Source organism: Elephas maximus, chromosome 16 (assembly GCF_024166365.1).
Source record: "Elephas maximus indicus isolate mEleMax1 chromosome 16, mEleMax1 primary haplotype, whole genome shotgun sequence".
In the NCBI taxonomy this organism is placed as follows: Eukaryota; Metazoa; Chordata; class Mammalia; order Proboscidea; family Elephantidae; genus Elephas; species Elephas maximus.
Window position 1 is genome coordinate 19,034,488 of NC_064834.1, and position 18,337 is coordinate 19,052,824.

The 18,337-nt window shown below is 40.6% G+C and overlaps 2 protein-coding genes across 8 annotated transcripts in view; both read right to left on the reverse strand.

Moving 5' to 3' along the window:
• The window catches only part of DDX50 (DExD-box helicase 50), a 40,079-nt gene extending 39,402 nt beyond the window's left edge, over positions 1 to 677 (reverse strand). The window contains exon 1 of one of the 2 annotated variants that reach the window (XM_049855076.1): positions 471 to 677. In XM_049855076.1, coding sequence (XP_049711033.1) covers positions 471 to 557 — 87 coding nt within the window. In that variant the 5' untranslated portion in view covers positions 558 to 677. The other variant, XM_049855077.1, reaches the window with a different exon arrangement.
• Positions 678 to 1,812: 1,135 nt separating this feature from the next.
• The window catches only part of STOX1 (storkhead box 1), a 60,882-nt gene continuing 44,357 nt past the window's right edge, over positions 1,813 to 18,337 (reverse strand). For all 6 annotated transcript variants that reach the window (XM_049855165.1, XM_049855170.1, XM_049855167.1 and 3 more), the window contains 3 exons: positions 15,026 to 15,178; positions 11,543 to 13,889; positions 1,813 to 7,392 (listed from right to left, as the gene is read on the reverse strand). In XM_049855165.1, the coding sequence (XP_049711122.1) occupies positions 7,245 to 7,392; positions 11,543 to 13,889; positions 15,026 to 15,178 (2,648 nt within the window). In that variant the 3' untranslated portion in view covers positions 1,813 to 7,244. The remainder of the gene's footprint in view (positions 7,393 to 11,542; positions 13,890 to 15,025; positions 15,179 to 18,337) is intronic.

Genomic DNA, 18,337 nt, shown 5'->3' on the forward strand with positions numbered 1-18,337 from the left:
AGTCTAGTTATCGAGGTTTGTAAATCCTAAGATCGCTTTTTCCCAAGACACTCAAACACGGGACAAGGTGACAAAGAAACAACACGTAACCAAAGCAGTTACTTTCCTTAACCATCTTCTAAGATGGTCAACGAAAACCAAGTGACAGGCTTCGCTGCTTAAGAAAGAAGAAGAAAAAACAGGTTCCACTGTGATGGGAGCCTGAGTCTGCCCACCTCTTAGGAGAGATTCAGGCGCCAACGGGAAAGGCTGAGGGGCCGTGGGAGGCCGGGCCAAAGCCCAGGGCCGCCATTCTCCAGGTCGGGGGTGTGGAGGTGGAATTGGTCCCGGATCGACCTCAGACGGTCGAGGGCGGCGCGAGGGCAGGCTCTCGGATGCTCCGACCCGGTTCTGACAGGCCATCAGGGACAGCTCCCTCCCCGCCCAAGCCGGCGCAGCCCAAAAGGAGGCGCGGCCCAGCCTCAGCGCACCTTTTGCCTCTCCTTCCTCTGGCTCTCCGACTCCTCCAAGGGTGCCTCCAGCTCCATAATGTCCCCCCAGAGGAGTTTCCCAGGCATCACTCGCCGCCGCCGCCGCCTCCTTCTGGGCACGGTGGCTACAACCACCTACGGGCAGCGACAGCGTGAAAGGAAGCGGGGGCAGGGCGGCCGCCCAGCCAGAGCCGTGCGTCACTTCCGGGACACGCACCGCACCGCGGGGGGAAATAATCCCGGATACTCTCCGTTTAAGCTCTTCCGTTGCACCGCAACCTCCCGTCCAATGACTGTGAGAGATCTAGACAGGCACACCCTCGTTCTGAAGTGATTGGCTTCTAAAGCAAAACCCTGGCCAATCGCCATAAACTACGGGTGTCCTGATTAGCATAAAATTATACGGTTTCTTCTCCCCTCCCCCCCCACCCCGAAAATTTTTTCTTGGCCCGGAGGAGAGGCCTCGGGGCTTCCCAGCATGCACTGCTGGGCCTGGGAAGCCCCTCAACGGTGATGGCGAGGCGTCTGCACGCAGTGCAGGGGTCGGTGGGAAGCGCCACGCACAGCCCACCCTTTCGCCACCGGAAGCCGCCGGCCTCGGCCCCGCCCATTGCGGGGTGAGGCGTTAACGTCTAACGGCTTCCCGCGAGGCCAGCCGTCCGACCTTCGTGCTGAGGGGCTTCGTCGGGTCTGGAGTCCGACGGAAGGGCTTGAGGTGGAGGCCGGCGCCAGACAACCTTCCCTGAAATCTTCGGTTTTAGTTATAAAGTTGGTCTTCGTTCACTTTAGGTCCTCCTCACACTCTCCATTTGACAGACGAAGAAACTAAACCCGAGAAAGGGATTTACTTGTCTAAAGCCACACAATCAGTGAGTGCCACAGGGAGGACTAGAGAACTCATCTGAATCCGAGATCGGTGCTTTATCTGCCGCACCAGCCTGAAAGCTTTCAGTTTCGCAAAGCGTTTCGGGAAAGATGCTCCCATGAAACATGGAATGAATAGGAAAAAAACTGGAGAAATCTGACAGTTTCTGCTAGAGAGAAAACACGTCTAACTGTCCTCGATAGATTATTCGTTTATATATAAAAAACAAATCCATTGCCATCGAGTAGATTCCGATTCATAGCTACCCTATAGGACAAAGTAGAACTGCCCCATAGGGATTCCAAGGAGCGCCTGGTGGTTTCAAACCGCCAATCTTTCTGTTAGCCGCCAAGCTCTCAAACACTGCACCAAAGGAACTACATTCATTTATAGTGAAATAAAAAAGTTGTATTTTATTGATGGTGATTAACTACCTTTTATACAACCGCAACCTTATACAAACTGGAAACCTGACAATACAGTTACTTCCCAGGCATATACTTTTTCTTACATTTGCTGGTGCTTTCTTTTCAGAGCCATTTCTTTATCTCTTCATAATCTCTTCAACCCAGTTACTACTGAGCTGAGAAGAAACGAAATGTAGGTGCAGGGGCATCTCACAAACTCTTGGACAATTTCCAAAACACAAGCCTTATAGCCTGAGCATCCAACTTGTGTCTTAGCAAAATTACAAAGTACTACACGTCACGAAGTTTGGGGATTAGTTCTGAATAACTCAAACTACAAATGTTAAATCTGTGGAAGCTACAGACCTGCATAATTATGAATGGGCCTGAAGTCAAGGGCTATATACTTATCTAGATGTAACCTTATGGATTCAATATTGTGAACACAAGGAGTGTTCAGCTAAAGGTGGTAGAATAAGTAATGCATCTGTCTCCCTAAATGTTAACAGCTATGCATTTCTAGATTTGTGCTTTTTTTAAATCCTTTTCTGCCATCCCTTTACACCCACACCAGTCCTACCACCCTAATGTCTTTGTAGCCCTACAACAGGGTATGCTGTACATAGGAATAGATGTAGTGAAGAAGGTCACAGGTATAAAACTGGGATATTAAGAAATGTTAATATGTTGTAGTTGATGATTAAATGCAGATGAAGTGTTGGTTCCTCAGGACTATTTGTGGCATTTGCTTTTATCTTTAGGAGGTCATACAGCAGGTCTGAAAGGGGAAAGGACTATTATTATTCCAGTAGCTAACAAGTATATTAATGTTTTTCAAAATGACCTTCTGTGGTTTGAAACACACTACAACACTTGCCTTCTAAGCCCTAAACTCACTACACCAAACCTCAGGCTGCTATGTCAAGTAGAAAGGGCAAGTGCATATAAATTAAACCAAATCATAAATAACTTGACCAAGGAGTGGCTTAGCTGGAAAAAAAAAGCAGGGGTGCCGTACTATATATATGTTCTCAATAGGTATCTTGCCTCAATCGACTAGAAAACTTTGGAATGGAGATGGAAGAGAATTTTTTTTCTTTCATTTGTGTTCTCCCTACAAATCTCAAGAGATTTGTATCAGATTTGTATCTGATGATTTCCTGGGAGAAAAGAGAAACATGAATTAAAATGCACAGGTAATCAATAATGCAATCATATTAAAATATTTTTACTTTCCAAATATCTTACCAGAGTCACTGAAAAAATTTCTCCCTCAAAATTCAACATTTGGGTGCCTCGTCTGTTGCTCTCCATCCTGAAGTTCTATAAAAATTCCCTCGCCTTTGGTCCCTCTGTGACCTTTAAAGTATAAAAACAGGCTGACGGTATCCAAACTTGCCCCTATCCAATCAGGGCTAGATTTTTATGGTTAGAAAGGTGGTTAAAAAGGGCCATCAAATACAGCCTTTTGAATCTGCATGTCAATATTGTGTGACAAGAAGAATTGAACCATTACTAAGGGATGGAAATAAATTAAGAGGTAGTTATGAATTGATCAAGAGACACTGGGGGCAGAGAATGGGACAGAATAAGTATTGAGAGTACTGCAGCGAAAGGAAAGAGATGGGAAAGGGGAGGGAAGAGGATGTTTTTTGCCAATACTAGCCATGTGAATTTGGCTGACTCAAATCTAAATCTAAAACATGTTTCTTCAGTTTGCAAAACTTGCTCTGATAGTGCAGGGAAACTGGGAGGATCAGCTGATGTTAACAGCACTACAGTGATGTGCTTACATTTTTACCTTTAGCCCATGGTTTTGAGGCTGAAAAGGAAAAATCCCTGAACACATTTACACATATATACTTATGTATCCTAATACAAATTATTTGGACTAGCTTTTTAAATGTTTAACCTTTAGAAGCAAGTCTCACTACTTAGTTTGTAGTTATTATATGGGGGCGGGGGGTGTTTTCAGAGTCACAGCAGTCACTCCAGAAGAGGGCACCATTATACAAGAAATGTTTGGAAGTTACTCCTGATAAAGAGGGCACACGTTTCTGCGATATCAAATGGGAGAAAGATGTGTGAAGGCCAGCAAAGCACTCAAGTCATGAGTTTATTTTTGATACTCTATTCTTGTTTCATTACTCTCTTCCCCACTTCCCAACTTTCTCAGCTAGCTGTAAATGGGATCTCGAAACACAGTGATTCTCAATCCTTTCACTACTAAGGGCTCTTTGCATTGTTTTTTCCTCATGGATCTGACATTTTTAGACATTTTATCTACTAACTGCATTTAATAATAACTGACTGTAATTTTATAATCTATGAATAAGATAAAAATAGTTTAACAGTGTCACATCAGCGTGATACAAAAAAAAAGTCGAGATTTCAAATCATATTCATATACTCAATATACTCATGAGTCACAGGACTCATAACAACCCTGTAGGACAGAGTAGAACTGCCCCATTGGGTTTCCAAGGCTGTAAATCTTTAGGGAAGCAGACTGCCCCATCTTTCTTCTGCAGAGTGGACTGGTGGGCTTGAGCTGCTGAGCTTTAAATTAGCATCTCCCCTCTTAACCACTGTGCCACCAGGACTCCTTTTAGTGTTGCTTTACTGAGCTGTAATTTCAGCCACTGGCAAAGAAACTTGTTTTAGTTAGCCAAGAGTTAACTGTAGACACAGGAAATGCACAATTCCCATTAGGATTTTTGAAATGTTGAAAATAGCTTGCAGAACACAGTTACTTTCTTGAGGATTCCCAGAGGTCGGAGATCCCAGATGAGAGAGAATGAAAAGGATCTCACATGTTGGTAGAGGGTCAGCAAGAGGAAGACCCTCAACGAGATGGACTGACACAGTGGCTGCAACAAAGGGTCAAACACAGCAGCGACTGTGAGGATGGCTTAGGGACAGGTGATGTTTCCTTCTGTTATACATGGGGTGGCTGAGTCGGAGCCAACTGGATGGCCCTAACAACAATAGCAAGACATAACTGAAAACTTGTTATCTGAAGACATAACCTCCTCCAGGCATAACTAGATTTTGACTGAGAATACTTTCTATAGTCTTTACCCAAAGGACTGAATCACTAATGGAGAAATTTCAGACAACCTGTCAATAAACGAGGAACCTGTCCAGTGTGTCATGTATTTACCTATCGGGCAAGTCCTGTAAATATGTATGTTTATAACAATATTGTTTCCTGTATTCGATCCTTTAGCTAGATTGTCTACAAATCTCACAACAATCCTATAAAGTAGATATCATTACTCATCTCCCTTTTACAAATGAGAAAAAAGACTGAAAAGTTTGGTAATTTGCTCCATCATACAGGTACCAAGGAATGGAACTGAGATTCAAACTTGTATCTGACTCCTATACTCAGGTCATCGTGCTGCCTCAAGAGAACAGTCTTCTCATTAAAGAACAGGCTGCAATATGGAAGAGAAATTAAGAACTAAAGTTTCTACACAAAGAAAAAAATACTGGAAAAAAAAAAAAGCAAGTCACCTATTTTAGAGAACAATCTCCCAAAAAACAATTTAATAACACATATTCCCATCTTTAATACTTGTGGTCAAGTATGTACCAACAAAGTTTCTTGGTTTCATAATAGGTTTCACTTAATACATTTAACTAGAGTCATTATGCAGCCGCTGGTAAAATTAGATGGATTTCATTGGTACCTAGACGTGGCTGGAGCCGGAAGACTCTGGATTCCTCCCTCTACTAAGAAACCTGTCCCAGTCCAAAATCCAAGATGGAACAGAGTTGTTGATGCTCCTTTTTCCAAGGGCTGGCAAGGACAGGTGCAGAAATGGACAGGTGGAACCAATATTCAAGAATCTTGCATGAGCTCAGTATTTCGCAGGAGTCTCATCAGCTCTTAGAAGCACAAAATCTTACAGTTGGAAGTAATCTCCAAAATCATCTAGCTGAGCCATTTTGATAAGCTAAATATTTAAAGTCCCTCTTCAAGGGATTATCAAGCCTCTGCTTGGATGCCCTAAATACTGGGAAATTCATTATTTTACAAAGCTGCCTATTTCATCTCCAGCACGGTGGTCTAATAGGAAGTTCTTCATACTGAGCTGAAATTTTTCTCCTAACTTCCACTAACTGGCACTGAATCTAAGCTCTAAGACCCCCTAAAAAAGTCTTTATCTCCCCACCTCCCACAAGTCTTTCCTATGCCAGATTATCCTCTTGGTACTTTGAACAGGGTTGCTCATCTTCTTCATGGCCCACTAAAAACCAATAGTCAGCAGTGAGTGGTCTGACCGCTCAAGGTGTGGTGGGTCTAACCACCCCCTAGGCACTCCCATAGGGCATGGATGCAGCTCTCCACAGTGCCAAGCTTCACTCTGAACTTCTCTGCTATCAAGCTGGTGAGATCTGGAGAAGGGCGTTGTTCAAATAGTTCAATGATCCTTGAGATCTAAGGCTTTGACAATCCTTAGAAACTTCTTAGAAAAAAAATCTTCCTTAACCATATGTCAGCATCAGTTGTCTACCCAACATGCTGAAAACATGCTTGACTGCTCCATGTTCCCCAGGCCCAAGAGAACTGACCATCCCACCTTTTGGTTTGAAAAAAAAACCTACCAGAAAAAAATTCTGGGAAAACTATCTAGGTCTCATCATGAACAAAAATAGATCAAATGTAGATAAACTGCCATTGTCCTCCAGAAGCTAAAATTCTATCAGCCATCTTTTTTTTTCCTTGAAATGTCTAATCCAGAACCTTCCTCATTCACAAACTATTTTGCAATCATTCTGCTTCCTTCTATCTCCAACATCTGAGAATATCTTGACTTCTCATTGCCATGCTGAGCCTGAAATGTGGGGAGGAATCAGAGGAATAGTAGAGCCAGAGGTCTGCTGCCACAGGCCTTTTGCACGTTGCCAGTCACAATGTGGAGCAATTTGTTCATGTTCAAGCTGTTGGCAGAGTAGATCTTGAGCAGCAACAACTGGATGGAAGGAACCCTTTTTGTAAAGTACCCAATACATCTATACGAATTCTTTCTGATAATGAGAAAAGACTTCAGCTGCAAACAAAGTATCTATGCAACCCTACAACACACTATTTTCCAGAATTTGTGTCAAATCCAGTGAGACTAACTTAACATAGGAACTAGTAGTATGGGCAGAGAGAAAGGGAATACTGGGGAGTAAAGTAGCATTCTGTGTATCTGAGAAACTAATGCCTGAAAATTTAGTTATGTTGAATTGGAAACAGTCCAGTGATTCCATGTTTCTTTTTATTGCAAATTTTATATTCCTAATAAATTCATGGTAAAATTAAACTAAAAAAAAAGCTTTAAAATGTCAAAAAAGAAAAAAGCAAGTAACTAGAACAACGTATGCAATGAAGTTACTAGCATACATGCTTGGCTTTAAAGGATCCTTATATATTGGTTGATTAAAACATTCTACAGTGATGCTGTACATTTTTACCAAAAAAAACACTTTCCAAAAGAAAAATAAGAATTAAACATTTATGACTGGAGTTAGCTGTAGTAAGGAATTGGGTGTGATTTCTTGACTGTTCTTTGTGCCTTCAAAGTTCTGCAGAAAATTCTTTCTTCTTTTAAGTCCATCCAAAATGACTGAATTATTAGATGCCAGACTCTGTGTCCTAAAGATATTAAAAATAACAGAATTACTATCTTCAGAAGGGACCTGGATTTCTAATCAAGGCATTATAGCTTCATTTGTTACTTTGACGGCAGTACAACATTTATTAACACTAAGATACATTTTTCACATAAATTGACATCTAAAGTTATCAACAGATATCAATTTACTGCCTTCTATAAAAAAAAAAAAAAGCTATCTATGGGGCAGTGCTACTCTGTCCTCTAGGGTCGCTATGAGTCGGAATAGGCTCGATGACAACAGGTTTGGGTTTGAGTTTTTATGTGCTAGGCAAGGAGCCCTAGTGGTGAACTGCTGGTAAAATAGGTAATTGCTCAGTTGCTAACCAAGAGGTTGGCAGTTCAAACACACCCACCAGCTCCACCAAAGACCTGACAATATGCTCCCAGAATGCCTAGGAAACCCCACAGTTCTACTGTGTCCTGTAGGGTTTCTGAGTGAGCACCAACTCTATAGCACACAACAACATGTGCTAGTCAGGTGTCACTGGGTGGTGCAAAGGGTTAACGCACTCGAGTGCTAACCAAAAGGTTGGCAGTTTGAGTCCACTTGGTGACAGCATCTCAGAAAAAAGGCCTGGCGATCTACTTCCCCCCAAATCAGCCACTGAAAACCCTAGGGAGTACAGTTTTACTCCGATATACATGGGGTCATCCTGAGTCCAAATCAACTCTATGGCAACTGGTTTGGTTTTTTTTTTTTTTGGTTTTACATTTTAAAAGCGTCACAATAGCACCTCAACTACTAAAGCTGCTTTTTCTTTTTTTTGTGTGTGATTTAGCTGAAAGATTACAGAGCAAATTAGTTTCTCATTCAAAAATTTATACATAAATTGTTTCGTGGTACTGTCACAATCCCGCATTGTGTCAGCACTCCCCCAGTTTCGCTCTCCATCCCAGGTTCACCATGTCCATTCATCCGGTTTTCCTGTCCCCTCCTGCCTTCTCATCTTTGTTCCTGGGCAGGTATTGCCCATTTGATCTCGTATACTTGACTGACCTAAGACACTCGTTCCTCGTGCGTGTTAATGTTTGTCTTATAGGCCTACCTAATATTTGGCTGAAAGGTGAACTTCAGAAGTTGCTTCAGGTCCGAGTTAGAAGGGTGCCCGAGGGGCCATACTCTCGAGGGTTCCTCCAATCTCTGTCAGACCAGTAAGTCTGATCTTTTTTGTGAATTTAATCATTTGTTCTACATTTTTCTCCCACTCTGTCCTGGACTCTCTGTTGTAATCTCAGTCAAAGTGGTCAGTAGTGGTAACCAGACACCATCTAGTTCTGGTCTCAGGGTTGTGTAGGCTGTGGGTCATATAGTCCATTAGTCCTTTGGACTAATTGCTCCCTTGGGTTTTTAGTTTTTTTCCCTCTCCTTTGCTCCAGACTAGAAGAGACTAATAGTTTATCTTAGATGGTTGTAAGCTTTTAAGACCCCAGACACTACTCACCAAAGTAGGCTGTAGAACACTGTCTTTAAGAACTATGTTGTGCCAATTGACGAAGCTGTCCCCCGGTATATGGTCCTTTGCCTTCAAGCCCGGGAACTTCATTCTGTTAGGTGTTTAGTTACGTCTACGAAACCCTGGTGGCGTAGTGATTAAGTGCTACGGCTGCTAACCAAAGGGTCAGCAGTTCAAATCCGCCAGGTGCTCCTTGGAAACTCTATGGGGCAGTTCTACTCTGTCCCATAGGGTTGCTATGAGTCGGAATCAACTCGACGGCACTGGGTTTGGTTTTTTTTTTTTGGTTTAAGGGATTTTCCTGACTGTGCCATTTGTATTTTTATTTTATTTTATTTTTTTTTTTTATATTAATATGAGGTAAAGCTGCTTTCTAAGGAGTTCATATTTTCTGAACAACATCTGTTCTCAGATTCAATATCAACTATATTCTAGTCAGAAACAAAAAGTAAGTTCCTTGGAAAACTCTTCTATAAAACTGAAGTGATCAACATCTTCCTGTGTAATTTATTTTTGTTTCTGGGAAGTCATACAGAAAGGAAAAGCCAAAAAAAAATTTTTCGTATTGACAATGTTCCCTTCCTAGAAGCCATCTTAGACCCTGATCTAATATATCCACCTTACTTCAGCCAATTCACATTAATGTTTGGTTATTTTTGCTTTTGACATTCCCTTTTTTCCACTACACTAGGATATGTCTCAAAAATCTGCCCAAAGTTTTCCTTCACACAGCCCACCACTCTTAACTCCACACCTCTTTGGTAGTTATGAAGAATTTATGCTTTTTCTCGAGTTCAATTTCTTCTCAAACTAACCGGTAAGCTTCCCGTAAGTAGCAGTAATGTCTTGTTCATCTCCGTCCCTCCTCATCCATGTAACAATTCTGGTACGCAGTTGATGGTCAGATGTTATTTTCCCTCCTCATTCCTCTAAATGACTTTAATATATGCCTTCCAAGAACATATTACAAGCTATTTTTAAGAAATTAAATTTCTCAAATTAAAATTCTCAATTGCAATGTCAAGAAGTAATTTCTCTAATGTGTCTTTTGCCAAAGAGAAAGAAAGGGAACCCACGGCTTCTTGGTTTACACCACCATGGTTTAGTTTTGGAAACAATGTTTTAATTTTCTTGAGACACTTGATATAAAATATTGTTTCAGGCAGAAAACGTTTTGTTCCCCCAAAAAAGACATAAAGATATGTTTTAAAAATGTAGACTTCCAGGAGTTTAGCCTAGGGAAATAAAAAGAAATGCCCACAATATACATGTAAAAATAATTACTGCTGATTGATTTATTATAGCAAAATACTGGAAACAATCTAAATGTCAAAAGAAGAAAAATAATGGTTATATAAATAATGAGTCCCACATAATGTAATACTAAGCAGTGATTAAAAAGAATGAGCTAGATCTCTATAATATTGATCCTGCACCTATCCATGATAATAATAAAAAAAAAATTAGGCGAAAAAAGAAAGCCATGGCTCTGTATGATTTTTTGTTGTTAAAAATTTTTTTCTTTGTTTTTTTTTTTTACTTTTATTTAAAAAGCATGGGAAAAAGTTGAGAAGACCATATATACCAAGCTGTTAACAATGCTCAGGTCACCTCTGTCGAATGGGATTGGGAAAGGTGGAGGAATGGAGACTTTTTACATTTCCGTACTGTTTTAATTTTTCAAAAGAGGGCACACAATTTTATATAATAAAAAAACTAGTAAAGATTTATACCAAATTTTTATGATGATCTTTTAAATTATTGACATGAGGAAATGTTCACAATGTACCATTTACTGAAAAAAGCAAGATGCAAAGTACAGTTGATCTACAGTATGAGCCCAATAAGCAAAAGCTACCTGTTCAGACTGCAGTGTTACTGGGAAATACGACGGATATAAGAGGTTTTAGAAATGTCTAGATGGTAGGATGATTATTGGTATCCTCAAAAAATATTTTTTAGTACTTCTCAAATGCTCTATTATGACCATATTTTATAATCTGACAATGTTATTTAAACAAATTGGTGTGGAAAATAGCCACATCTTTAAACACTTAATGATTTCTCTAAGGTGGCAATATACTATATCATGATCTGTGTGAAAGACTGTCCACATTGTGGTCATTATTTTTTATTCCTATTTTAATAACCTACCCATTCTTATTTATGCTGCACAAGTGATGCAGGAAAGCAGGAGCCATTTCCAAACATAATTGGATTTTGCATCTTATTTGTCAAGTGTAATGATCCTTCAGTCAAGTAGATCAATACGGGTATCCTCAGATTAAAACTGAAGGAACGAACACTAAGAAATTAAGTCATTTTGCACTAAATCACTCTTTCTCAACCTATGTAGACCCAGGGATGTAGGTGAAAACTTCCAACTGTCAATTCAAGGAGTGCTTGATTTATAGCAGTTGCTTCCTGATTTTAGAAATAATTCAAGATTTAGTGGTAGTGGGTCAGTCAAATTTTTGTTCACAGTAAAGACGAACCCTATCCTATCACGTAAGAGATTTCACTGTAATTTTGTACAATGGATTCAGGAAAGGGTGGCAGAATTACATCATTATAAAAAGTTTATACAGCAATCTCCCACCAAGTAACCCAAGATGCCCTTGGTTTTAATAACTGTTGAGGGACAGTGGCTAACCAAACACTTATGTGCACTTACCGAGGAGAATCTATTCCACTATCGCCTGCCATGCTATGATTTTCTGTTCCTTCCAAGTGGCTGTGTTCATGTTGGATATCTTGAGACAACGCTGGCATATGTGAAGCACTGAGGTGTTCTAACTTCTGTTTGAAATGTCTTCTCATTTCCTGATTCTGAGGACTCTGACTCCAGGTCGCTGGTTTCTTTCCTGTGTCACCAACAGAGTCTAGCAAGGTTTCAGCCTCAGAACCGGCTTTCCTTGTGCTGTAGTAACCCAACATACTTCCATCAGCAAGCGCTGAGGCCTGTGCACATTCAGCAACACTGGGTTCCTCTTCATAACGAAAAGCAAACCTGGTCCCTGAATTAAGGCCACAGCTTTCGGCAGCGAGATTAGGTTTTTGGCTTTCACCTGGGCTAGTGAACAACCCGCTGGGTTTGTAACGTTCCTTGCCATTAAGCACCTGAGGCTCAAACCTATGTATTTTGCTGTTGTACTCAGTCAGAGCTCTTTCAACCACCTTTTGTTTTCCTAAATGATCCCACTTACGTCTACCTGGAAAGGAATCCTGAGTATGACCAGGCAATGTTTGACACAAGTCATCATTCTCTGATACGTCATCATCCTCTAGGTATAATGAACTGCAGGCACCATCATTGTCTTCCACTTCATTCTCATACAAGGCCTGGTCATTGTCAGAAGGCCTTTCATTTTCTAGATGAGCAGTGTTTGTGTCCTGGATAAATGCCTTTCTTGTTAGTTCTTCCGAATCTCTGCTTTGTCTCTCAGTTGGTTTCAAATGGTTCACACCAACTGGGTAATGCAAAAGGCCAAGATTTTGGAACTGTTGTATTGTAGCAACTAATCCACAAGCAGAGGAAGCTTGGTCTAAAGAGGCGGGATCTTGTGATGGCAGGATGTGCTGCGCTTCTTTTGTCTCCCCTAATTTGTCGAAGTGAGAATGACTTTTCCTCAAGACTTCAGGGATGACCCTGTTTTCTCCAACATACACATCATAATCCGACATGCCCTCCCTAAAGGAACAGCATTTACTGTCAATTTGCAAAACACTACATTGAGGATCATCTGGGAGGTGATTTCTGAAGTCATCACTGATAGGTTTGACAGAGTCACTCATACAAATTGATTCTGCTTTCAGTTTATCTTTACATTGTTCAGTACATGGTTGTTTGGTTTCACAGTCAAAGCTTCTTGAGGAATTTAAAGATCTTGATCTATGGAAAGTCCTTTCCTTTGGGCCACTCTGACTGGGTTTCAGATCACTGGTCTTCTGACTCTTGTGCCCTTTAGTCACTGGGTTCCTTCGGTGAGGCAAACCCTGGAAAGGATTGCTGATTCTCCTTTTGTAAATCAAATGGGAACCAAGCACTGCTGGATTCTCACCAAGTGGTTCCTGAACTACTTCATTTGGGCTTTCACTTCTGGGGGTGGGCTGTGTAGCAAGGAGTTTGGGGTGCTTCTCCTGTCTAACGTTTCTCTGCTGAGGCTCACTTGCCTGAATCCTGCCTTTGTGTCTGTCTCTATGAGAATAACCCTGCCTTCGAGACTTTGCAGATCGACTCTGCCTTTTCTTAACTCCCTCTTTTGAAGGATATTTGTGTCTACCTATCTGCATATCAGTGGAAGTACCCTGGCTATTATATTTTTTCTGTTCTTCATATTTTTGCATTAGGACAGTGTGTTTGATTAAGTTGTCAACAGTCAGAATGGGGTTAATTCGTTTGATTATCTCATGTTCAACGTCTCGTGGGATATTGTCCAAGTTATCTTCATCTCGGACAGGCCATTCTTCAGGTGGGAACTGGGCAGAGAAACTGCTGTGCTCTGTTTTGGGTTTCTCCTTTCTGGATATATTACGCCAGAAGAGACTAAAGCCAAACTTCTTGCCTTTTTCTCTGTCTTTTGTACATGGCAAAGGTTTAGCCCTATCACAGACGTGATTCTCCTCAGACGCTGTAACTGTCTGATTTTGCACCAGAAGTTTGGATTCTCCGAGACCTTTCTGGCCTTTTCCAATCACTTCTGCAGCAGTTTGTGGTTCCTGTACATCCTGAGCACACACACCAGGAAAACACCGGCAAGACTGACAATGGGAAATGGGGGCAGCATTTTCTTTGGCTAATTCTGCAGAGTTGTCCATGCTCACCAGATACGTAATAGAAGTTGGCATCGAGTGGCTTTCATCTGACAGAGCTCTCTTATTTTCTTGGTTGGTTGTATTCGTGATAAAGTAAGTCTGAGGAGTAACTATGAAGTACCCTTCTCCAGTGTGATAAATCTTTCTTTCTTTAATCAGAGTTCCCAGAGTGGCATAGAGAATATCTTGAGATGGAACTGCAATGCCTGAAACACACGAGCATTTTACATGCAGATTGATTTTGAATAAGAAACAGTTTCATGAATGAAATCAGGAACTTAGAAATAACTACACATTTGCAGGATGAACCCAATTAATTATATGTAATAAAATCGATGCATGGAATTTAAGTGCCAAAGAAGCATTAACATCCTTAATTTAATCAAATAATAGCTGGGTTAATGAAAAAAATCTGAGTCCAGGCAAATACACACGCCGTTATACAAACACATACATTTAAAATGTGACTAAGAAAAGCATTCTTGGTGAACAAACATGGGAGATTTTGAAAACCACAGTCTCAATGGCTTAAATCTTCATAAGAATCTACAGAAAAAATGAGGGCAAGCTTCAAAACATTTGGGTATGGTATTTTTTCAAGCTGGGAAGGCAACAAAATAATTTTAAAAGAAATTCTCTTTTCCAAGTAGCAAGGTTCAAAATTATATTATGAAAACAATGTTAAAAATGTATACGAAAATTTTTAGAAAAAAAAAATCAATATGTTAAGATCGGTTTTCTTCCGGTGGTGATTTCTTTTTCTACGATGGGCATATTCATTTTTACGATGGGGAAAAATAAAAATACTCTTCTACATTCCTACACTGGCAAACCATGCAGCTATTAAAAGGGTGAGATAGATCAGTATGTGCTGATATGGAAAGCTCTGCAGGATAAAATTTTAAGTTCCAAAAAAAGTGCAGAGAGAATGCAGAGGATGATCCAATTTGTTATAAAAGGGGATATGTGCAGCCAAATACAATTTATGGAAGTAAACATGAGAAACTATAAACAGTAGTGGCTATCGCCTCTGGAAAGTAGGAATAGAGGGATTAGGAGGTGGGGGAAGATGGGCTCTTCACTTTGCAGCCCCCAACTATGCAGTCTAACTTGTCATATTTACTTATTTATTGTCATAAGCATTTCTGAAAAAGCTCATCTGAAAAATAAATGTCCTTGTCAAATTTGTTGATATAGGTCTTTTTTTCTAGCAGGAGCCTGATATAAGGCTCTAGGGAAGAAAAAAAAGAGGATATTACCCGGTCTATTTATGTGCTTGAGATTATAAATACAAGCCAAACACATGAGATGAACCGCTAACAGAGAAAACTGATTACTCCACCTGGGTACTGTCTCAGCAAATGCTCTCGTAGTGACTCCTGAGTGACTACAACCTGAGCTGCATTCAGATCAGACACAGCACAGCAGAGAACTTCAGCCAAAGGCAGGAACTGAGACTGAGCTATCAGGTTCATCTGCACTGGAAAGACATCACCTAAATTGGCGATTAAAAAATAAAAGGCAAAAATTAGGCATAATATAAAATGTTTAGAATCAGTGAATCGAAAATAATTACAAAGACTGAGTAGCAGGTGGAATTGCTATTCTTTCATCAGGCTTTACTCAGGACCTGTTAACGCGCATGCACCTGGGAGAAGAGGTTTAAGTTATGGCCCCCTCTTTTAAGAAGTTTGCAATCTCTGTCCTTGCCTTACAAGCCATACGTAAGGCACAAGGTGTTAGCAGAGTTCAGGAGGACAGACGATGTTTATATGACAGTTCACATATTTCAAAGCATTTTTTTCATATTAGCTATCTGAGATAAACATAAAAAAAAAAATAGATGTGATTATTATCCTTTTCTTTAAAATTCAAGAAACTGACTATAGAAAGCTCAGGTAATATGTCCGAAGATCTAAAAGCAAGTAAAGTGACAGAAATAGGTCTTCTGACTCCTAATTCTGTATTTTCACCATTTCACACTTTCCTGATTAATATGATCAGAAAGATTTGAAGAAGGAAAGGGGAGAAACATATTCCAATCAAGCAAGAAGACATGCAGCAAAACCACAGAAGGAAAGCACAAGGCATTTAATTAAGGACATGGATAGAGTTATCCTGATTAGCCAGAGTTTGAGGGTTATACAGGACCAAAGCAGAAGATAAAGTTGGAAATATAAACTGGGCCATATTATCTTTCCTCTTGGCCAGTGTATTAAAGATTCTTCTTAACCTGCCATTACTCATCATTAATTTTAGATTCCAATGAACATCCAAGGGAACCCCTCGATCAGTCGGAAATCTCAGGAAAGAGATTTGGGAGTCAACTAATAGAGATAAAATCTGAAACTAAGGAATAAATTAGGAGAGTAGAGAGCCTAGGAATACTACCCGTAGGAGTGTTGTTCGTTGCCGTTGAGTCGATTCCAACTATAGGAATCCACAAAAGAAAGTACAGTAATGAGGGTAGGAGGAAGAATCAAGAGTATGAGAAAAAAGAGCTTCCAAAAGAGCAAGTGTGAAGACACATACTTAGGGGACACTGAGCTTCTGTTAAAGGTGATGGAAAAATTTGGGAATGATTAATGGTGATGGTTGAACAACATGATAAACATAATGTTACGAAACTGTACATGTGAAAATTATAGAAACGGCAACTGCTTTGTTACGTCTATATTTACCACAATAAAAGAGAGCAAAGGAGGAAGCGAAAGTGTTAAGTGCTTGAAAGAGATCACAAAGATTGAGGAAGAAGAAATGCCACCAGATTTCTTGGTTGGAAGGTGACCATTGGTGACTTTCAAGGAAACAGTTTCAATAGAAGGCACAAATTAAATGTCAGATTAAAGGGAAGGGAGTTTGAATAAAACAGTGAAGGTTATGGGTCTTTTTCTAGTGTTTCTCAGCTCTGGCACTTCTGACATTTTGGTCCTGTTATAGATTGAATTTATTTTTTTTTTATAGATTGAATTGTGTCCCCCCAAATGTGTTGTGAATTCTAACCTCTACGCCTGGGGATGAGTTTCTGTTATGTGAATGAGGCAGGATTAGTAAAGGTCGAGTCTTGAGTTAATCTTTTAGAAGACATATAAAGAACAAATTAACACGCCCATGGAACAAAGCAAGACTGAAGAGGCACACCAGCCCTGGGGAAGGGACTAGAAGGCAAGAGGGAATAGAAAAGCTGGTAACGGGGAACCCAGGGTTGAGAGGGGAGAGTGTTGACATGTTGTGGGGTTATTAACACTATGTCATACAACAATGTGTTTACTGACTGTTTGATGAGAAACTAGTTCTATAAACCTTCATCTAAAGTACAATAAAAAGAACAGATTAGGCAAGCAGAGATGGGGGAAGACACATGCCAAGCTACATGAAGATCACCAAGGAGCCAAGGAATAAAGACCTTCCCCCAGAGCCAACTGAGAAAGCCTCCCCCTAGCGCCATCACCCTGAATTTGGGCTTCTGGTCTTCTAAACTGTGAGAAAATCAATTTTGTTTGTTAAGCCCACCTACTTGTGGTATTTCTGTTATAGCAGCATGAGATAACTAAGTCAGAATTTGGTACCAAAGAGTGGGGTGCTGCTCTGATACCTAAAATACGGAAGCAGTTTTGGAATTAGGTAATGGGTGAAGGCTGGAAGAGTTTTAAGGTGCCTAATAAAAAAAAAAAAATTTTTTTTTTTTTTAAGGGTAAAGGCCCTTTTTTTTTTTTTTAAGGGTAAAAGCCTAGATTGCCTTGAAGAGATTGTTGGTAGGATGATGGATGTCAAAGGCAATTCTGGTGAGGGGCTGAGAAGGAAGTGAGGAGAGCTATACAGAAAGTCTCTATCAGCAATAGAATGTGGCTAGAAATGTGGACAATAAATGTGCTTCTGGTGAGGCTTTAAAAGAAAATAAAGAACATGTGATTAGACAATGGAGGAAGGGTGATGCTCCTTATGCAGTGGCAAAAGAGCTTGTCTGAATTATGTTCAAATGTCTGAAGGAAGATAGAACTTGTAAGTGGTGAACTTGGGTAACTGGCTGAGTAGATTTCAAAGCAAGACCTTAAAGGGGCCATGAGGTTTCTCCTTGCCACTTATAGTAAAATGTGAGAGGAAAGAGATGGACTTAAAAATGAACTGTGAAAGTGAAAACAGAACTTAAAGATTTGGAAAATTCTGTTGTATAAACTAAGGACACATGTCCTAGAATGTACACCAAGGACATGGCTACACAATCTTTTAAAGAGATTAAGCCTGTGACTGGTGGGTCTAACCAACTACCACGGCAGGAAACCCATCAGCTTAGACTGAAGGGGATAGAGACAAAAATGCAAGAAAAGAATGCTGTCTGCCTCTTGGAATTCTACAGGCAGGAAACAGGCCAAAGGAGCTATATCTGTTGTCCTCCAAGAAAAGGACCATCCCTAGCGCAGCTCAGAAATCAGCAGAACTGTTGAAAGGAGCACAGGAAGCAGAGCTGCCTCAGTCTGAAAGGATGGGGCCGCAGCTTCTAGGGTCTCAAAGGATGGGGCTACAGCCTCTGGGATCTCTAAGGGTAGAGCCACGGCCTCCTGTGTTTCAAAGAGTCAGATCTTCACCAACTCAGTTCCAGAGTGTGGGGCTGCCATTCAGTTTGGCCAAGAGGATTGGGCTGTTGTCCAAAGCA